Source organism: Sphaeramia orbicularis, chromosome 13 (genome assembly GCF_902148855.1).
Source record: "Sphaeramia orbicularis chromosome 13, fSphaOr1.1, whole genome shotgun sequence".
Lineage (NCBI taxonomy): Eukaryota > Metazoa > Chordata > Actinopteri > Kurtiformes > Apogonidae > Sphaeramia > Sphaeramia orbicularis.
In genome coordinates this window covers 32502492-32520365 of record NC_043969.1, presented here as the reverse complement: position 1 = coordinate 32520365, position 17874 = coordinate 32502492, and the positions used below count along the sequence as shown (strand labels likewise).

General features: G+C 40.5%; 1 protein-coding gene across 7 annotated transcripts; it reads right to left on the bottom strand.

Annotated features, from left to right (window-relative positions):
* Positions 1–115: 115 nt before the first annotated feature.
* LOC115432085 (protein KIAA0100-like) lies at positions 116–17841 on the bottom strand. Of its 7 annotated transcripts, none has more exons than XM_030152891.1 (41): positions 17701–17841; positions 16990–17126; positions 16744–16870; positions 16522–16571; positions 16286–16427; positions 16086–16204; positions 15903–15963; positions 15640–15823; positions 14858–14981; positions 14614–14738; positions 14447–14514; positions 14204–14340; positions 13839–13993; positions 13241–13425; positions 12748–13045; positions 12373–12578; positions 11239–12289; positions 10954–11145; positions 10396–10598; positions 10170–10288; positions 9861–10084; positions 9542–9732; positions 9236–9335; positions 8900–9099; positions 8519–8816; positions 8274–8431; positions 7835–8041; positions 7458–7557; positions 7099–7281; positions 6779–6900; positions 6498–6653; positions 6156–6277; positions 5894–6074; positions 4484–4570; positions 4322–4330; positions 3926–4036; positions 3703–3838; positions 3249–3373; positions 3069–3170; positions 2513–2647; positions 116–1425 (listed from the first exon to the last, which is right to left on the bottom strand). In XM_030152891.1, the coding sequence occupies exons 2-41, from the start codon at positions 17055–17057 to the stop codon at positions 1240–1242; spliced, it is 6747 nt and encodes a 2248-aa protein (XP_030008751.1). In that variant the 5' UTR covers positions 17058–17126; positions 17701–17841; the 3' UTR covers positions 116–1239. The 7 variants fall into 7 exon arrangements, with proteins under 7 accessions (XP_030008751.1, XP_030008750.1, XP_030008755.1 ...); XM_030152890.1 differs by having other exon boundaries at positions 16990–17123; XM_030152895.1 differs by having other exon boundaries at positions 13839–13957; positions 16990–17123.
* Positions 17842–17874: the final 33 nt, after the last annotated feature.

Below are 17874 nucleotides of genomic sequence, written 5' to 3'. Positions count from 1 at the left end.
GGAAAGGGCTCGATTCCGCTCCAGTTGAGCCTGTCAGATTAAGGATCAATCATCCCTCGGAACCCCCAAGTCAGTGCAACTCAGTGACAAAACCAAAACCAAACCAATCCAAATTCAGTCCGAGATAAATCTTTTATTAACAGATAAACAATAAGCCACAGAGATGACAGAGGTGACAATTAACCTGCTTTGTCAAAAACAGTGAAATCAGGGATCATTATTGAAACACCAGGCATTTGTTCTTCCTCTTTTTAAGGAAATGTGAGGGAAATAACAGGCTTAGCAGCACAGTTAGAAAAGTAATCAAACAGAAACAACCGTGGTTACAAAAATATCAAAATACTTTGCATAAAAAGTGCTTCAGTGTTAAAATTACAAAACATACACTCAGCAGTAAGCTGCAACATATTTTTTTTGCCACAATACCGTCAACCAAGTGCCACGTTATACAATACACTGTTCTTGATATATTGCACTGGGGTGAGGTACAATAAAACAGTTAGCCGAGGGAAGCAGACAGTCAATATGCTGACAAGTAAAATATTAAAAATAGCATCATTTGTGGTCATTTGTGGGACTTTTTGGCCTTCCTGTCAAACCAACAATCATTCAGCCATATGTACTCTCTTGTGTTTTAAGTGATAAACAATGTGATATAATTATGGCATTTAAAGTCTATTTTTGTACAGCTGACAGTGTTGAAGGAGCTTTCATTTGAGTAATATTTATTCTAGTGATTTCAATGTTCAACAAACTGTTCCTGATCCAGCAGGAAAAGGTGCTCCATCTTGCATTTACAGAAGCAGAGGAAATCGTAACAGTGAACTGCTAGCTACATAAATCTTCCTCGCTACATTCAATGCAACAAAAGTGGTCTTTATTTTGTGTATGATACGCAAAGTGAAAATTGAATGGCACACAAATTAACACGGTAATATATGTTTGGTCAAAATGGCACCCTGAATATTCTGGCATAAATGAAGTTTGGTGCAATAACTGGTTTTTAGGGCATATTTCAGTCAAGTAACTTCTAAAAAGGCAAAAAGTCCAGAATACCTTTTGTTCAGCAGGATCATACTGTGGTCTATATTCAAGTCACCACTGAAATTATCTGAAATGCTCAAACGTTCCTCCCTTTTTTGTTCTGATTCGGTCCAGACTGACTCCTAACAGTCTGATGGAGTGTGGCAGCTGCCGCTGTAGATCATCCACTCACACTCTGCCTTGGTGTCGGTGAGTTCACTTGCGTCGACTGAAGATGCTCTTTTTGCTGGAGCTTTTGTCCGCGGTGCTCAGGCCGATGAGAAGCCGCGCCTTCTCGTCTTCCTCCTGCTGCTGGAGGTTGTTGTCTGACTTCGATTCAGACACTTTCCCCCGCAGGTCTGAGCCCGAGGCAGGTTTCAGACGCAGCTTCTCCTTTATCATCTGAGCAGAAAAGACCAGGTTATGTGTGAATTTACAGTTTCATCACAAACGCTATATGCTATCAACACTTTTAAATTGCACATATTTTTTGGGATAATTTAAACTTCATGCTTAAATTTTTTTAACTTTTAAGAACCTTTATTTCTACTGCCTTGTCTTTTGCACTGGTGTGTTGGATATTGCTGCTGTAAACTGTTAAATTTCCCCATGGTGGGATCAATAAAGTCTTATCTTATGTTTCCAGTTGCTTTGTTTGTGGATTTTAGATTATTTTTAAAATACTGTGTTTTGTTTGATTGTTTGTTCCACTACACCTTTTTGTTAAAGCTGAAGTCACCAACTGAAATTTCATTATGTATCTTTTCTTTCTTTAGTTTGTCTCAAACTTTGAAGAAAAAAAAAAAAAAAACAATAAAAAAAAAACAATAAAAGCAAGAAGTCAATTACATATGCACCCATCAGTGGTCATTAATCACAGAAAAAGGAATGAAATACAATACATTTAACATAAATGTACATATGAATCAACTCAAACACAGTTTGAGAAGGGACAGAAAGAAGCAATGGCTTATTTAGTCCTGCCCCTTCCTTAACCAAATATAATTCCTTCATCTTCTATCTATCACATCAAAATAGATAACAATGAATAACTATTCATAGCACCTTTGTATGCACAGTGGTTTATAGCTTGTGGGAAAACCTAATTAATGTAGTGAATAACTGATGTAAAGCATAAAGATAAAAATAAGTGTAAATCATTAATAGAACTTAATTTTTTTATATGCACTTCTATGGGAAATAATACAGGTGTGTGTACAGTCTGTAAGTGGAATCATGATTACTAAAAAAGACAAAACAGAACTTGCCTATTTATGGAAGGAAGGGGCATATTTTAATGGAAATGTGACCCTTGTATGATTGGAATTCAACTTTAAGAAACTGTCAAAGAAATACTGGATCTCCACTTTCCTTCGGATGTGATTTTGGAATATGTTTTAAAGCGTTCTTCCCTTGGTTTATGGTTTAGATTATATTGGAATTCTGCCGCCACGCTGTACACACAACAGGAGCAGACGTCATTCTGTACCTGTGCGACCAGCGCTTTCCGACTGTCTCTTTTCACCGCCATGGCGAAGTCGAGCCATGTCCAAGTATTGTTGTGATACTCCAAACATGGCAGCACCAGGTTTAGGTCTTTCCAGTCCACGCTGCTCTTTTCTCCCTGAGTAGTGACATTGGATTAACACAGATAAAACTCATCTGGGAAAAAAAGTTAAATATAGATTCTAAGACTTCACTGAAGACTTTTTAAAGACCACTATGGCCTATTTCTGTCCTGACTCAAGCAAGATGGTGTTGAATTGTGCTTACCCATTGGAGATGAAGATAGTGTCAACTAAAACTATTTTAATAGTTTATATTAATAGTTGGTGGTTGGTCAGTAGTGTTTCATTTTGTAGTTTTGTTGCAGAGTGATCAGTACAAATTTTTCCTCAATATACAGTACATTTATTACAACTGAAGTTAAAAACACTAACTTAAAAAAATCCAATTAATTTTTAAGAGCTGCTAAAATTTGACTAAACATATCATATAGTCTAAAATTCAAGGAATTCAGGAACGGATAATATGCAGGAGCCCACCTTATAGCTGACACAGAGGGGCACTTGGGGAATCTTGATGTAGATGAAAGAGTTGTTCATTGCAGCTCTTTCCTTCATTTTATCAATGTCATCAACCGGATGCTAGTGGGAGGATTACAAGAGAATATTAAAATCCCTTATTGTGAAATTTCAGCACACACCATCCAAAAGCATCCATACCTCTGGTGGTTTTCTGAATGACCGTCTAACCCCTGAAGTACGGTTCAGGCCCTGGGCAACACCTTTGCTGGGGCCCATTGCACCCATGGTGTCCTCTGATGACTGCCGAGGCTTGACAGGGATACCTGTAACACAGATCACATCAGCAGCAGCGGCAGCACGGTGGCCTCCGGATGACTCTGCACCCTAAACCTTATACTCCCACCGAGTACTTCACAGAACCATGCACACCCTCACTCACATCTGAAGGTCATATCCAGAGTAATGGATTCTTTTCATAGCTCAGAGGGATGACACAAATGGGCTATTTGATACCATACATATTTGACAGAGAAACCAAAAACAACTATTGATTGGTTAGTTGAACAGTATAGATTGCAGGATGGTAAACATATTTTGAGTGCTATTCAGCTCAGTCCTGCTATTTCGATAGAGCTGACAAAAAAAAACATACCAGTAGTAACCAATCTGAACTTGTCTTCCTCATCAGTAACCTCCTCCTCCTCAACATTTCTTCCTGGGAAGAAAAATCCCATCATCCTTTTGAAGAACTGATACATGAGCTGGATGGTGAGCGGCACCACATTCACCTAATGAGGGAAGAACTTATTATACACATTTTGCACAACACGCATTTAAATGTTTCAGGGTATGTGGCAACATGTAATAATCCTTACCTCAAAGTGTTCTTTCACAGAGATTCCTCCCACAGGGGGGCGCACTTTACTAAAGATGCGCAAGGCAAACTGTCGTCCTGACTGGCAGTTACTTTGAGGACGGAGTACGACCTGTTAAAAAGGAGAGAATTCATTTAGTCTTCAGCTGCGTCAGAAAATATACTTCTATTATCACATTGTGTGGAAATGGTGAAATGGGATTCAACAGGACACACAGGGACATTATGATCACAAAAACTGTATGGTTCTTAATACCCATGTCCCTTATTTTGGATGCATGGTTTTGAGCATGCAACACTACATAAAATTGTCTTTAAAGCCACAGACTGATCCATTTGGACAAACAAAGTGAGTCAAGACAGACAAGTCTCATGGCTGCACCAACAGTGTACATACCCTCACTCGCTGCACAGAGGAAACCACGAAAAGAGTTAAAAACTACAAACTGATATACACAATATTTGAAACTATTCATGAATAAATGTGTTCATTTCAGCAATCAAAAACAAAGCAAAAAGCCAAAAATATTGGAATTACCAGTAGATCTACTGTACGTACCTTGTATGCAGCATTGGGCAGCAGGTTGTTCATTGTGAACCAGCCCAACTCTAACAGATGCTCTGCTGTGTCATCAGACTTGTTCAACTATAAAGAGAAAAGTCAAATCATGGTCAATATTTACCATTAAGCAGTGACAAATGGAGTACAAGTTCAAGTACACGATTAGATGTATCAGGAGTAATGATAAAGACTGCTGTTCAAACTACTTGGGATTACATTTCCATAATGCTACTTCAAAGAAAAATGGTAAATATGGTACATTTTGTTTGTAATTTCAGCTATTCAAGGACATTTAGACTTTCAGAGAGTGCCAGAGAAAGAGCAAGGAACCAAGTATAAAGAGAACCACAAAATGACCCACAGGGAATGTGTGTGAAATAATGATCAATGACAAGAAAATAAGTGAAAAAAGAGGACTGTCACTCTGCTGCCTGTATGATCTTTAACTCTTTTGGTGCCAGACAGTTAAGGGGCTAATAAGCCTTAAAAGTGCCACAGAATTTGGCCGTTTTTCAGTATTTCGCGTCGTTTTTATAATATTTGAAGAATCCTGCAGGAAACCGCTCTGTAACATCCGACCGATTGCTGATTAGATTCAAAACGCACCGGATGCAGCTGATTCATTATTGATCGTAATTTGCATAATTTATAATAATAATAATAATAATAATAATCTTTATTTATATAGCACTTTTCATACATTAAAAACTGTAGCACAAAGTGCTTTACATATCAGTTTAAAAATCAGTACCGCCCCCCACCCACACCCACCCACTCACCCGCACACACACACACACACATATATACATGCAAACCCACAAGCTCACACATACTTAAGAAGACTGACTGAGCACGGGTAGACCAGAACAAAAATGTACAAGTAAAAGTAAAACATCAATTTAGGAGGCGCTGTCTCAAAGAGCCATCCGCACCAGGAGGCAGCCGCCGACCCCGGCGACCAGGCACCAGCAACACAGCCCCGCATCCCAACTAGTGGGAGAGGGCCAACTGGGACCCCCACCCACCAGAAAGGAGCGGACCCCAGTGAGAGAAGGCGCCACAGCCCCCGGAGTCCACAGCCGCCCCCCAGCATGGAGGGCTCCCTCTGATGAAACACCGGAGAATAAGAAACATTAAAAAGATATAAAAATATTATTCGGTCGCGTGACCTAAAATTCCCGTCTGATTGGTCTCAAAAGGGGGACACAGAAAGAACGTCATCGAAATGTGAGAAAGAAATGGGGGTGGATGGTTTGTTTGTACACAAATATGGCGTGTTCTCCATAGCCGATCTGATCGGCCCGTGGCACTTTACAGGTTGTATTCGTAAAGCCGATTTAATCGGCCCATGGCACTGAAAGAGTTAATCAGTTCCCTCTAAACCTTAGCGTTGTCTGCTGTGCTCACCTTGCTGTACATAAATCTTTGCAGCTCCAGTTCAGCGATGCCAAGCTGACCGTCCTCTTCAGTCAGACACCAGCGAGCCTGAGCAAAGTAGATCTCTGTTCGTCTAACCACACTCACATCTTCTGGAGGCTTCCGCAGCTCCAGCTTGTTTGCCCGTTGCAGTTGGAAGTCCTTAAAACACCTGGAATAAAAAGAATATAAGTGTTGTAACCTGGATGTTGTACCCTTCTTGAAGTTGTGTGAATGCATACTGATGTGAGACCTGATGAGAATATTGAGCTCTTCACTCTTCATCTGCATGTCATTTTTCTCCTGGTTCAGCTGGTTCTGCAGTCTTGTGTTTATCTCTATCAGGTCATCGCAGCTGAGTTCTTCTGGTTGTGCCTGTATGATTAAGAAAGAGAAACCCATTTAGAAGGTCATGGAATGATTGTGGATTTTAGCAGTGTATAAAAGACTGAAATGATAATGATAAAAGGCTGATTTTCTTAAATTTTTGGCATATTTGTTCAAGCTTTGTTCCACAGTAATAACAGAAATGATCATTTTTAACTAAGGTATAATTATATTTTAAATAACAGTAGTAATTTGCTGTGTTCCTCACTCTGATATTGGAATAAATCTGCTTCTCAAGGCGTCTAATCTGGTTGAGGTGCTGTCTGACAGCCTCCTGGAGATGCAAGATGCTACTACGCTGCTCCTCAGGATTACTGGAAATTTCCAGCTGGAAACGCACACGCTGCTTTTTCTCACTGTGCTCCTGAAAAAGACCACAGAACCAGTTATACATATGGGTAAAATAATTGATAATGACAAAAGTCATTTAAAATGTTAGTCTGGGTCTCTAAATGATTGGACCAGTAGACACAAAACAGTCCATCCCACCTTGCGTCTGGGCTCCACGTGTAGCAACAGGTTGTTGACGATATCCAGGATCATAGCGTACTGAACAGGGTTAGTGGATATCTCCAGGTCATGATGAATCAGGGTAAAGGTGTCCACAGCCCCTAGATATCAAACATCCACACACAGAATGTCTGAATAATAATGCCATTAACAAACACCTATTTACATCAAGAAGTTTTCTCAGTTTTTCAGTGAGAAAATGGTAACTTCTGCTTTTAGTGGAACCTACCTGCTTTTTCTTTGTCATAAAGACTATCTGAACATATACAATCAATATGTACTCAAGTGCTCGGGCATACCAGCCTGTTTTTTCAACAGGTCTTCTTTCTCATGGGTATTCCTCAGCTCTGGTGGTTTAATCTGTGTAGCCAGCTCCGGGTTTATGTCATGACTGTAACTGATGTAGTGCATCCGACAGCTACAGCGTGAGATGATTCGCTGGACCTGCTGTGTCTCGTTCACCTGTGCTGGTTGGTTCCAGTCTGCAGAGGCACAGAAAAGAAAATACCACATTTTGCTATTGAAAAAATAACTGAGAACTGCACAATGTATTATTTCTTTACAATGTAAGGTCTAATCAAATGCAGCACTTTATAAAATTGTACAAGTCAGTCAGCAGAATTAATAATGAACAATCTATGTGCATGTGACAGGTTACCTGTAGTGGTGCTAACCATTCCACCCACTGCCTGACCACTCTCCATCAGCTCCAGCACTGAGTCTAGGTTCCTCTGCCTGTGCTCTTCTATGTTTTTCACCTGAGCACAACACAGAATAAAGAACAAATCAGAACACGCACAGTACTGCACACAAGAGGGAAATTACTCTAAAGCATTGGCTGTTTGGCAATAGTTCAATGGTTTTCTTAATCTCAAAAGAAATCATTTATTTTCTGTACTTGGCATGATAATAAAACTACTTTTCATTCTTTGATGACATACTGCAAACAAATAAACTCTGACTGTTCAAAGACATGTTACACTTGTCAGGGCCTATGACACTGTGATATAAAGACTATTCAAGAGTAATGTGGACCTCCAGCCACAACTGCCTGTCCTCATCTTCAGATGGATTGGGCTCCATAGTGGCAAAGTACTGCATGCCATCCAGCAGACACGTCCAGGTTGTCTTCTGCTTCAGGGTGTCATTGTACCAGGACGGGTGGTGCTCACATTGGAGCAGCTCAGCCTTGGCTGCAGACACAAGGACACAGCCTGCTGTCTCTGTCCCACGCAACATCATCTGGGTAAAGAAAGAAAGAAGAGGAATTTAAAAACTGGGCCATCATGATAATGAACACACATAGCACAATAGCTGAATGGAAAACCTAAACCTGGAAAAAAGCACCTTTATCTAAAATGCACTTGTGTTTGTCCAAATAGTACTAAGGAGGAAACAATACCTGAATTGTTGGAAAAAAGCAACAAAGCTTGAGTAAATCAACTTAGTATTAATAACTTATGAGGGCAGTTACCTGACAGTTAACTAACTCAATAAACCAGTTGCGGTTATAGACATCATCAGTCTGACAAGCTGCAATACCACACAGCTGGTCGCTTACTCCAGAGTCCTCTTCTGAGAATACCACAAACTTATCAGTTTCTTCAATCAGTTTCTGAAGCATTGATGTTCCTGCACAAAGGAGGACATTGGAGAATAAGAGAGAGGCAATGACTACTACTTTTTTGATGGGGTCGCTTAATAAACAAATCACCTCACCTTCATTTTGAGCTTTCTCTGTTCGACTGAGGGTATAGCTGGTAACAGGTGTGGTTGGAGCTGTAGTAGGAGAATAGTTGGAAGGAGAGCGTTTGAGCTTTTTTGTCTGCAGTTGTGTGTCAATCCTCAGACCCTTTAAAGCTTCAGTAGAGAGGTTCCTCTTCAATACTGATGCCTTTTTATAACCATCATACAGCCCAAAGGCGATGTTCCTGTTGGTGGTGGTCCAAGAGGCTCGCAGGTCCACTAGGCGCAGTTTGTGAGTGTAAGAGGCATTCTCTTCCTTTGGGTTTACCTCCTGTCCAAAAGCAATCAAACAAATGTTTTAGTTAAAGGTAACCTCTGCGTAACCAGGTCTGTATTCCCACTATGTGCTTTTACCTCTTCCATGCGGTTGCTCTGTCGCTGGTAGCTGAGAGAGGAGAGACTGAGCAGGTGGGTCTTCTTCACCTGAGTGTTGATTTGGTGGTCAGCGGTCTCATCCCAGGTGGAGGCCATCAGGTGAACGGTCACCTGAGATAACTCACTAACCATCTGAGTTACATTCCATTCAGATATCAGCCTCCTCATCACAGTGCCAGCTGAGAGACCAAAGAAACACACAAGCACATCTACATAAAAAATATTCAAACTCCCTAGTGTGGGAGACTAATTTAAGACATGTGTATGTAAAATTTCATTTGCATTTCCTGTACAGATTTGAGCCCAGGCCTGTACCTTGTGGAATAAGTCTCTGTGCCCCTCGAGTGAAGACATGGCCTTTGTTGCACTCAACTTGGATCCCTCTCTGCTGAGCAAAGGAGGCCCAGTAATGCACCTGAAGGGCACACAAATAATAAGACACAGTCTAATGGTACTAACATTGTAAAAAAAAAAAAAGATGAAACATTCAATTAAATGTGAGATATCAAGCCACATATGGCATGATTTAAGTGACTGCAAATGCAGATTTCTTGGTAAAAACATGAAACAGATTTGCAATCATGTCTCTCTGGAGGGCATCCTAAAAAAAAAAACACTTACTTGTAGTTGTGGGAAGGCAGCTGTGTAGGACATCTGTTTGTAGTGCTGACCCAGCTTCTTGCGGACTGGCCTGAGGCTGTGGAAGAGCTTGCCTCTGCAGATTGGTCGGGATACACTAGTCCAGGTGGCCCAAAAGTTCTGCATCCACCGCAAAGTGCTGCTGTACAACAAGATTCTGGGCTGGGAAGGTTCTGAGAAAAAAAACCAAAACAAAACAACTCATCTATCAAAAAAACTGATATCCATGTAAAATTTTCAATGCAATAGTTTTTAAAAAATATATTAATTCAGGAAAAATATTTAAGAGATGAGCACATACCAGAGCCACAGTTCTGGTTAAGGTCCATAGTAATGGAGAGGTTGAGATTTTCAGAGCGAAAAGCTCTATAGGAGTCATGAGGTTGTCCTGAGGTCACTTCTGCAACATTCTCGGCGCTGCAGAGCATTACAGCATGGTGGTCATGAGGGTTACCATGGCAAAGCCACTGGAGGTCAAGTGTCATACACAGGTTGGGCAAGTGCAGAAAACAGATATCATCATACCTATTGAGGAAAAGAAGGCAATTAATAAATCTGAAAATATACAGATAATTTCTAGTCTAAGTTGAGTCCCTTTGCCTCCACTTACTTTGATGCTGTCCTGACATTTACATCTAAGTCCCCTTTAAAAACAAACTGCCCAGGGTTCCAGTCAAAGTTGAGCTTATTCCATTCCCAGTGGAGGTTTTCTGTGGTGTTGTAAGGGTCCTGTAAGAGGTCAAAATTAATAGTTTTAAGTACTGTCAGACAATTATGCAAAATGTCTTCCTGAAAGATACACAACTGTTAGAATTGTTAGCTAGATAGTGGTTTACCTCTGTAGCCAGCTGATGAAGATTTGCTTGGTCAATGTCCATTACCCAGTGCCCGTGAAGAAGGAGACGACTTTTGTCCCACCAGGCCAAGAGAGGAGAGGGATCTACTGTGGGTTTGGTCAACAAGTCGACTGACTGGCCAATCAACGTCCAGGCAGGGTCCCAACACGGCCCCCATACAATTGTGTACAGAGAGATGTTGGCTGCGTAGAGGTGAAAAAATTAGAAAAAGTTAATCAATATCATAAAACAATTATTATTCAGATGCATAAGCATTATTTTTTATTATTTGTAGGATTCATTTTATAAAACCAAATATATTTATTTTGCTTTTGTACAAATATTATTTCTCTAACCAGTTTACTCTTTGTCAAGGTTATAACTACTACAAAGTCTCAAAATTTCCTCTCCAATATTGGGTCTGAGTAAAGACCTGGGAATAACCCATGTGAGTTTTAGATAAATATTTAATAACTAGCTTCTTCAAATCCAGCTACAAAACTGATCAAAGATTGCACTGGGAAGTGGAGTTAGACTAATAATATTTCTCAGACTTACATTTAAAGTCATAGTAGAATTTAAGTGGTGGCATATTCCTGGGGACCGTCACGTCTCCAAAGGGCAGGCCAAGTGGGACAATCTCTCTGCGATGGGCTCGTGCCTGTCCATCCTGCTCTGTTCCAATCAGACGACCTGAAAGTTCCCAGTCCCGGATCTCAAACAGGTAGCGAGGGTAGTCCCGGATTCTCACTGGAACAGAGACAGAGAAACCAAAAACAAACTTTACTGTGGAGCTCCTAACTAAACTTTCTTTCACGTGTATCATAAAAAAGTTATACTTACCCAAAAAGGCAGCAAGCTTAAATTTTACTGCTCGACACCACTGCACCACCAGAGGGAGTCCATCTCTTGGAAAAGGACTAATCCAGTCAATGTCCCTCAGCTGCTCTCTGACTCTCTCAGGCCCATGAAGAGATTGGTCAGCCAAAATTACAAGCTCCAAGTCTGACACAGTCCAGGTCAGCAATGACTTCCTCATGGGTGTGTTGGCGTAGAGACGGCGTGACCGCTGGATGTAAATCTCAATGTGCTTTTTCTCCAGAGAACTATACAGCTCCTCTATTTTCCTGGCAGGCAGAAGCTCCCCATGCTGTTTGCGCAGATCTGCAACTTTCTTATCTAGGAGCTGTAGACGCTTGGCACTTTCCTTGCTCTCATCCTTCATCAACTCATAGTTATCCCTCAGCTTGATTTCAAAGACATCATCCAGGAAGACGAAGGAAAACTGGCTGATTTTAAACACAAGGTCAGGAGGCAGACATTGGATACTTGTGGTCTGGTTTTGTGATCGATGCAGAGTCTTTAACCATTTCTGCACGCTAATGGCCATGTCAAAGGTGTTTGAGAAGTTGTACTGGTAAGGGAATTCAACAGCCATGGAAGGGCAGGTGAGGACCCAGACACGATTGTGAGGAGTGGTGAGGAAGGAGAAGGTGTCTCTATGCAGCTGCATTTCTGTCAGTTCCGCATATGTCTGGACATCCAGGTTTTTGAAAGATACAATATTGTTGCCATCAAAGTTAAAGATCAGAGAAGGTGAGCGTATCTGCATGGAACCAGCATTCTTGGAGACTGAGAGAGCTTCTGTGTACAGCCGAATGTAGTTCTGCTCACTCACATGTGCTGTTAAACGAGTGGATCGCAGGTCTACATGCACAAAAAGGCCCCTAGTCTGGGCTGAAACTGTTCCTTTGTCAATAGGTTTGACTGGAGTGTCACCTCCCTGCTCTCCACTAAGCATACGCCAACAAGCCTGAGCCTCAGTCATGTGTTGATACATGACCATGTGATCTGAAGGTGTCCAATCGACAGCAAGCTCCTCTTCACACTGAACCTGATAAAAGTCATGGCAGAAAAAGGTCAAACACTTGATATACATTGTTGCAGCTAAAGATAGATAAATGGAAATCAGATTACCTGTAAGGTGTAGGTGGTGATGTGATAAGAGAAGGCAATTGTGGTGAGTTTTAGCACAGGGTTGGGGGTCTGTGAGGCAGGACAACACACTTCCATGTTCTCTGCAACTGTCTTGACCACAGACAGGCTAACACCCTGCAGAGTCACCCTGGAGCTCTCTGCAGAGCTTGTGACACCAACAGTATCCATCCGCATTGAGACAGCCCCTATGGAGAACAAAAAAAATGCAACAAAAATGAAAAATTGCATTTTAATATTGAGCCATGTAGTTTTCCATCAAGTACAAGTGTGTACAGACTAACAAACATAATTAGAATCTCAAAAGTATTGTCTATTTCTGTTGTCGATTCTACTATGTTTTCCATATAAACTGACCCGCCACATTGGAGAGCGTGAACATATTGACATCCTCCAGATGACAGTCCAGTTTAAAAAGCAGTTGTAGTTGTGAGGAAGGAATGAGTTCAGTCGTGTCGTCACTAGGGGGAGACACAGTGGCCACATCTGACAGCTGTTGCTCCTTGTCATGAGGAACACAGATCAGGGACAGCAGGCGAGACAGACACAGTGCACAAGTCTCTGAAAGCTCCACTTGAAACCCTTTCAGATTGGACTCCACACTCAAACTTGGAGGCTGACAATTACCCTCCATGTGAGGTCGGGTGAAACTCCCCTGGAGGAATAAGATCAAGATAACATCTGCATTATCAGTGCTTAATGCTTCTCAACTGACTTTTTGCAAATACACCTTTCAACTTATACTGTTTGAAGTAGATACAAGGTTAGAGCTCTGATTAATATTGTCTTAAAATGAAGCTAAAGAATTAACATACAAACATAATATATTTTAGAAACTGATCAAACCTACCTGAAGATTGAGAGAGTCTAGAATTAGGGCTTCTCCCCACACATGTTTACCAGGTGGGTGGGGTGCTTGCTGGATATGGGAACCCTGACCCACTCTCCACCAAAAGTTGTCAAGGGACAGTGAAGCCCGTTGGTTCACATTCTGGGACTCTTTGTCAACTTTAATGTCAAGCAGATGCTGCAGTTCTAAAAATGCAGAGGGTTCAGTCATCACAAAGTATCATTTTGAGAAAATGCACTTAAAATGGCTGCATAAAAAGCTGTGAAAAGCCAACAGCAGCAAACACAGTTTTAGTTAATAAGTAACATTTAAAGGGCACTCTAAGGAAAGACCTTATCTAACCTAGCTTGACATGTTCGTAAATGGGTGACCCAAAGTCCACTTTTAGAATAAAACTCTCATGATTGATGGATGGAAAATCTGATTGATGGTAAATATTAAATACGAAGCAAACTAATAGAGTTAAGTGCACTTATTTATCCAAGATGGCTTGAGAAACAGCAATGTCTTCCTCAACACAACAGAATCATATGACATTCACGTGCCTTTCTTTTAGAGTGTTTGTGCATGTGTGTTGCAAGTGATAAACTTTAAGTACCAGCATTTGCTGAGAGGAAGCCAAGAGCAAAAGGTGTAGTGTCTCCCAGCTGAACTGAGACATTGACATTGGACACACACGAGGTGATCATCACAGGGGCATCGAGGTGAGGGAGGCGCCTAAGGAAAAGGAGGTTGGGCAAATAATCTAATGGACTACACAACACAACAATGTCATGGAAAAACACAAAAATGAGCGGTGCACAAACATAGACACATGGATAAAAAAGGAAAAACAGTTTTTTTTAAAAAAGAACATTAAATCCTTTATGATATCAAATATCTCAATTATCTGGTCATTACAGGAAATATTTATTCAAAATCAAAGAGCAAGTTGAACCTCTGACTTTTCCTTTTGCAACTTGCCTTTTTCTATGTGCCATTTTCCTGTGGCTTAGCTGTTCCCATGGAAATAGATTTAACCAATGGGAGAACTCCTGGTGACGGTAGTGAATGATGCAAGTGTTGACTGTAAATGACCCTGAGATGTCAACTGATGTAACCTAACCACAGAGAAAACATACAAAGAAGTCAAAATGATTTCAAAATATAACTTCTTTAGTTAAGAAACTTTCCTGACGTTACGTGACCATCAAATGATTTCCTCACCTGTAGAGCAGTCTTCAGGGTGTTCACACAAAGGATTCTTTGCCTACTTTGGGAGAGGAGAAGTCCATCTGCCAAAATAAGAAAAAAAACAGGAACATGTTATTCATAGCCAACTTCCTTTATCCAAATCTCTCTGCATTGTGTCTGGAGTCCAGCTGTGCACTAACCTTCAAGCAGGAGCTCCAGGTTGCTCTGGGGAAAGCTCAGCTCAGGAGTAAAGCTTTTAAGGGGAAGCTGGTCTTTGTCACGTCCATAGCAGACCTTTAAAGACTTTAGAGTCCAGTTCAGGTGCCTGTGCAAATGGAAAAAACAAATATAAAATATCTGAATCAATGTCATTCATTACAGAATCAGATTGCACAAAAAATAAAAACTGAATGCATGCAGCTAAGGGTAAAAACATTGACTCACCTTTTCTGGCTGTGCATGGACAGGGTTACATTTGTATTATCAAATTCCACATTGACCTTCTGAGGAATGAGCTGATGAAACTGTTCCACAGCCTCAGTTTGGATGAACTCACTGTCCTCACAAACTAAAAAAAAAAAAAGACAGTAAAACTAAGCTACAAAAATGTCCCATTATTTCATATTTATTTGAAAATCTTCTCACAGCAAATCTGTTGAGCATTTAACTAAGCAAAAGTCGATAATGAACGCATGGAGATTAACCATCCATATCATTTCAGAAAATGTTGGCTGACATAAAAGGTGCTAATGGAATGGTTAAATCTATAGTGATGATGCTTTAAGATGTGAAGAAGTAAAAATCTGTTTCAACAGAAATACCTACATGAGCTGATTGAGTCATTTCCTTTTATAATGATAATAATAATAATAATAATAATAATAATAATAATAATAATGATAACAACAACAACAACAACAGTAATGGATTGGATTTCTGTAGCGCTTATGCTTAATGTAAAATATCCACACTTATAGCCACACTTATGTTACTGGGGTTTTACTTTTAAATACAACGTTTTAATTAATGGATAAAACAAAAAAAAAATACCCATCCTGCAAAACCTAAAGCAAAAAGTGGGATGCAGATTCGCAATTAAGCCAGCTCATAAATTGAGTATTGAAAAATTGATGCTTAATCTTCTTTAAATTACTTGCGAAGCACCCACATTTAGATTTTGTTAGGATTATATTTAATCTCTGAGCCTATATCTTGTGTTCACTCACCAGGTGTATCAGTGATGGTTTTTGTGGGAGATGGGGGCAGGAGGAGTTGACTGAGGAACAGGCCTTCGTGAAGCTCTGCTATAAGTGTCCTCACACACAGAGACAAACAACCTGGCTTCAGCTCTGGTAAACTCACATCTCCTGACAACAAAAGGCTCAGGGCTACTTCAGCCAAACATATATCCTACATTGGAGAGGAAACACATTAAATCAGATTTTAAATTTTAGGGCAAGATATCCATTGAAGCTGAAACTGAACTCACCAACTGACTACTTTTAAGCACTTTACTGCTTAGCTGCCCAACTGAGAAATCCCAGGCCAACCTGCAATAGACGTTTAAAAAATATTAACTTTGTGGCATGCTCTGTTCTCTGACATATCAATTGTGGTTTAAATAATTTAGTTAGAAAAAGAATAAAAATCAAAGTACAACCACTGTACGTACCTTTTACTTTGATGGTCAAGTAACAAGGTGATGCCTGTGACAGTCATGTGCCAAAGGGACTCTGTCAGAGCTAAGTTCAGTACCATTACATTGACTGAGGTGATGTGGAATGACAGCAGCTGAGAAAACAAGATAACGGGTGAGCCACTGACTACAAATCAGTTTAGTAAGACATACTGATCTACCAAAAGCTTTCATACTTGTGACAGAAAGCGTAACATTGCGGGGCTGATTGTAGTTTTTCCTGACTTTTTCCCATGGCTCTTCCTCAGCAAAGGACTGAGTGGTGCTTGCAAGTCAAATCTAACTCGGGTTTCTCCTACACATAATGCCAAATATCTCCTGCAATAAAACAGATTAGTTTTAGCAAAACTGATTACTTTAGAGATAAAGAAGAAACCTACAAGACTAAACAGATTCCTCAAACATAACTTACGGTAAATCCTGGTTGAGGAGTTTACTTGAAATCCATATTCTGTCAATTTCCTGAAATAAAGACAGTGGGAGAACTCAAAAAATACCCTTGATATATGAGACAGTTGACAAACATAGTATGCTGTTTGTCCTTGTCATTACTGTGCCGAACATGTACTCTTCACTTGGGTGTGACTGCCTTGCAAGTTCACTACATAAATGTCAAGTAAATACTGTGTCTTACCAACGTGTGCTGGGGGTGAAACTGAATGCTGACTCCATGGACAGAAAACAGCCCTACAGATCTAATCTTCAAATCTGCATTGAATGCATTTTGGAAGAATCGCACAGCCAGGGTGCATATGAGCCACCTGGAACCAAAAAACACAAAAAGCAATATTAAGTCCTGCTGGTTTGTCTTCTCAACACATAGTACCACTAAGAATAATTTAGCTTTTAGTGGGGTGTAGATAACTCATTCAGTTCATACCTGAATATGACACATAGCAAAATCCCAAGCAGAAGAAGCAGAAGACAAGTTATCAGCAAGAGAGACATTGTGTCCCAAGTTGTTCACACCCAAATCGTGGACATGGGGCTGGCTGCTCCTCTATCTGCTACCAACTGCTGTTAAAAGAGGAAGAGATGCACTGCTGAGAATGAACCCACCTCAACTTCAGGTGTTTCCAGATAAGCCTGACTGGTTGCTACAAAAACCAATAAGTCAACTTTCGCCGTTGGCGTTACTTGCTGAGGCAACGTAAGGAACATATAATCATAGATGTTAGTAATGCTTTTCAACCAAAGGTGACAGCTAGCCTATCACTGCTAACATTGCTAATTAGCTGCAATGTAGTTAAAGAACATGAAAAAAACATTTAGCTTAGCAAAACTTTAACACTTAGCATCACGGAGGAGCGTATTCCCCAAGCAAAATCCCCCCGTAAAGCCAGTCATCATTGGCAAAACAAGTACTACTTACTCAGGTGCACCAACTATAATCCCAGCGACCCGCACATTAAATAGTTAAAATATGTCCCGCCGCGTCACCAAAAAAAATCAGTAGCAAATCTGTGCTAGCATACAAACATGCTAATGCTAACAGCTAACTGTGCTAGCATAGTTGAAGTAACTTCTTCTTGATTAGCCAACTCCTTAAGAAATCTAATCGATTTCAGCTCCAGGGAATCATGAAACTCACCCTGTCGCATTCAAAGCGCTGGTCTTCTGTTGTGCGACATATTTCAGCAAATACAGGGTTCATCTGACAGTTTGTTCAGTGAGTAAACACTCCGGCTCTGTTCTCCGCCCTGCTCAGCTGGCAGCTCATTAGACTCACATCCAACAAGTTCAGCAGTGAAAAGTAGAAGAACTG

Coding starts and splice junctions, on each gene's coding strand:
- LOC115432085 (XM_030152891.1), bottom strand. CDS start 17,057: ATGTCTCTCTTGCTGATAACTTGTCTTCTGCTTCTTCTGCTTGGGATT. Junction 10,289..10,395: donor TTCATCAGCTGGCTACAGAG/GTAAACCACTAT, acceptor GACCTCTTACAG/GACCCTTACAACACCACAGA. Junction 8,042..8,273: donor TTGAGTTAGTTAACTGTCAG/GTAACTGCCCTC, acceptor TTCTTTACCCAG/ATGATGTTGCGTGGGACAGA.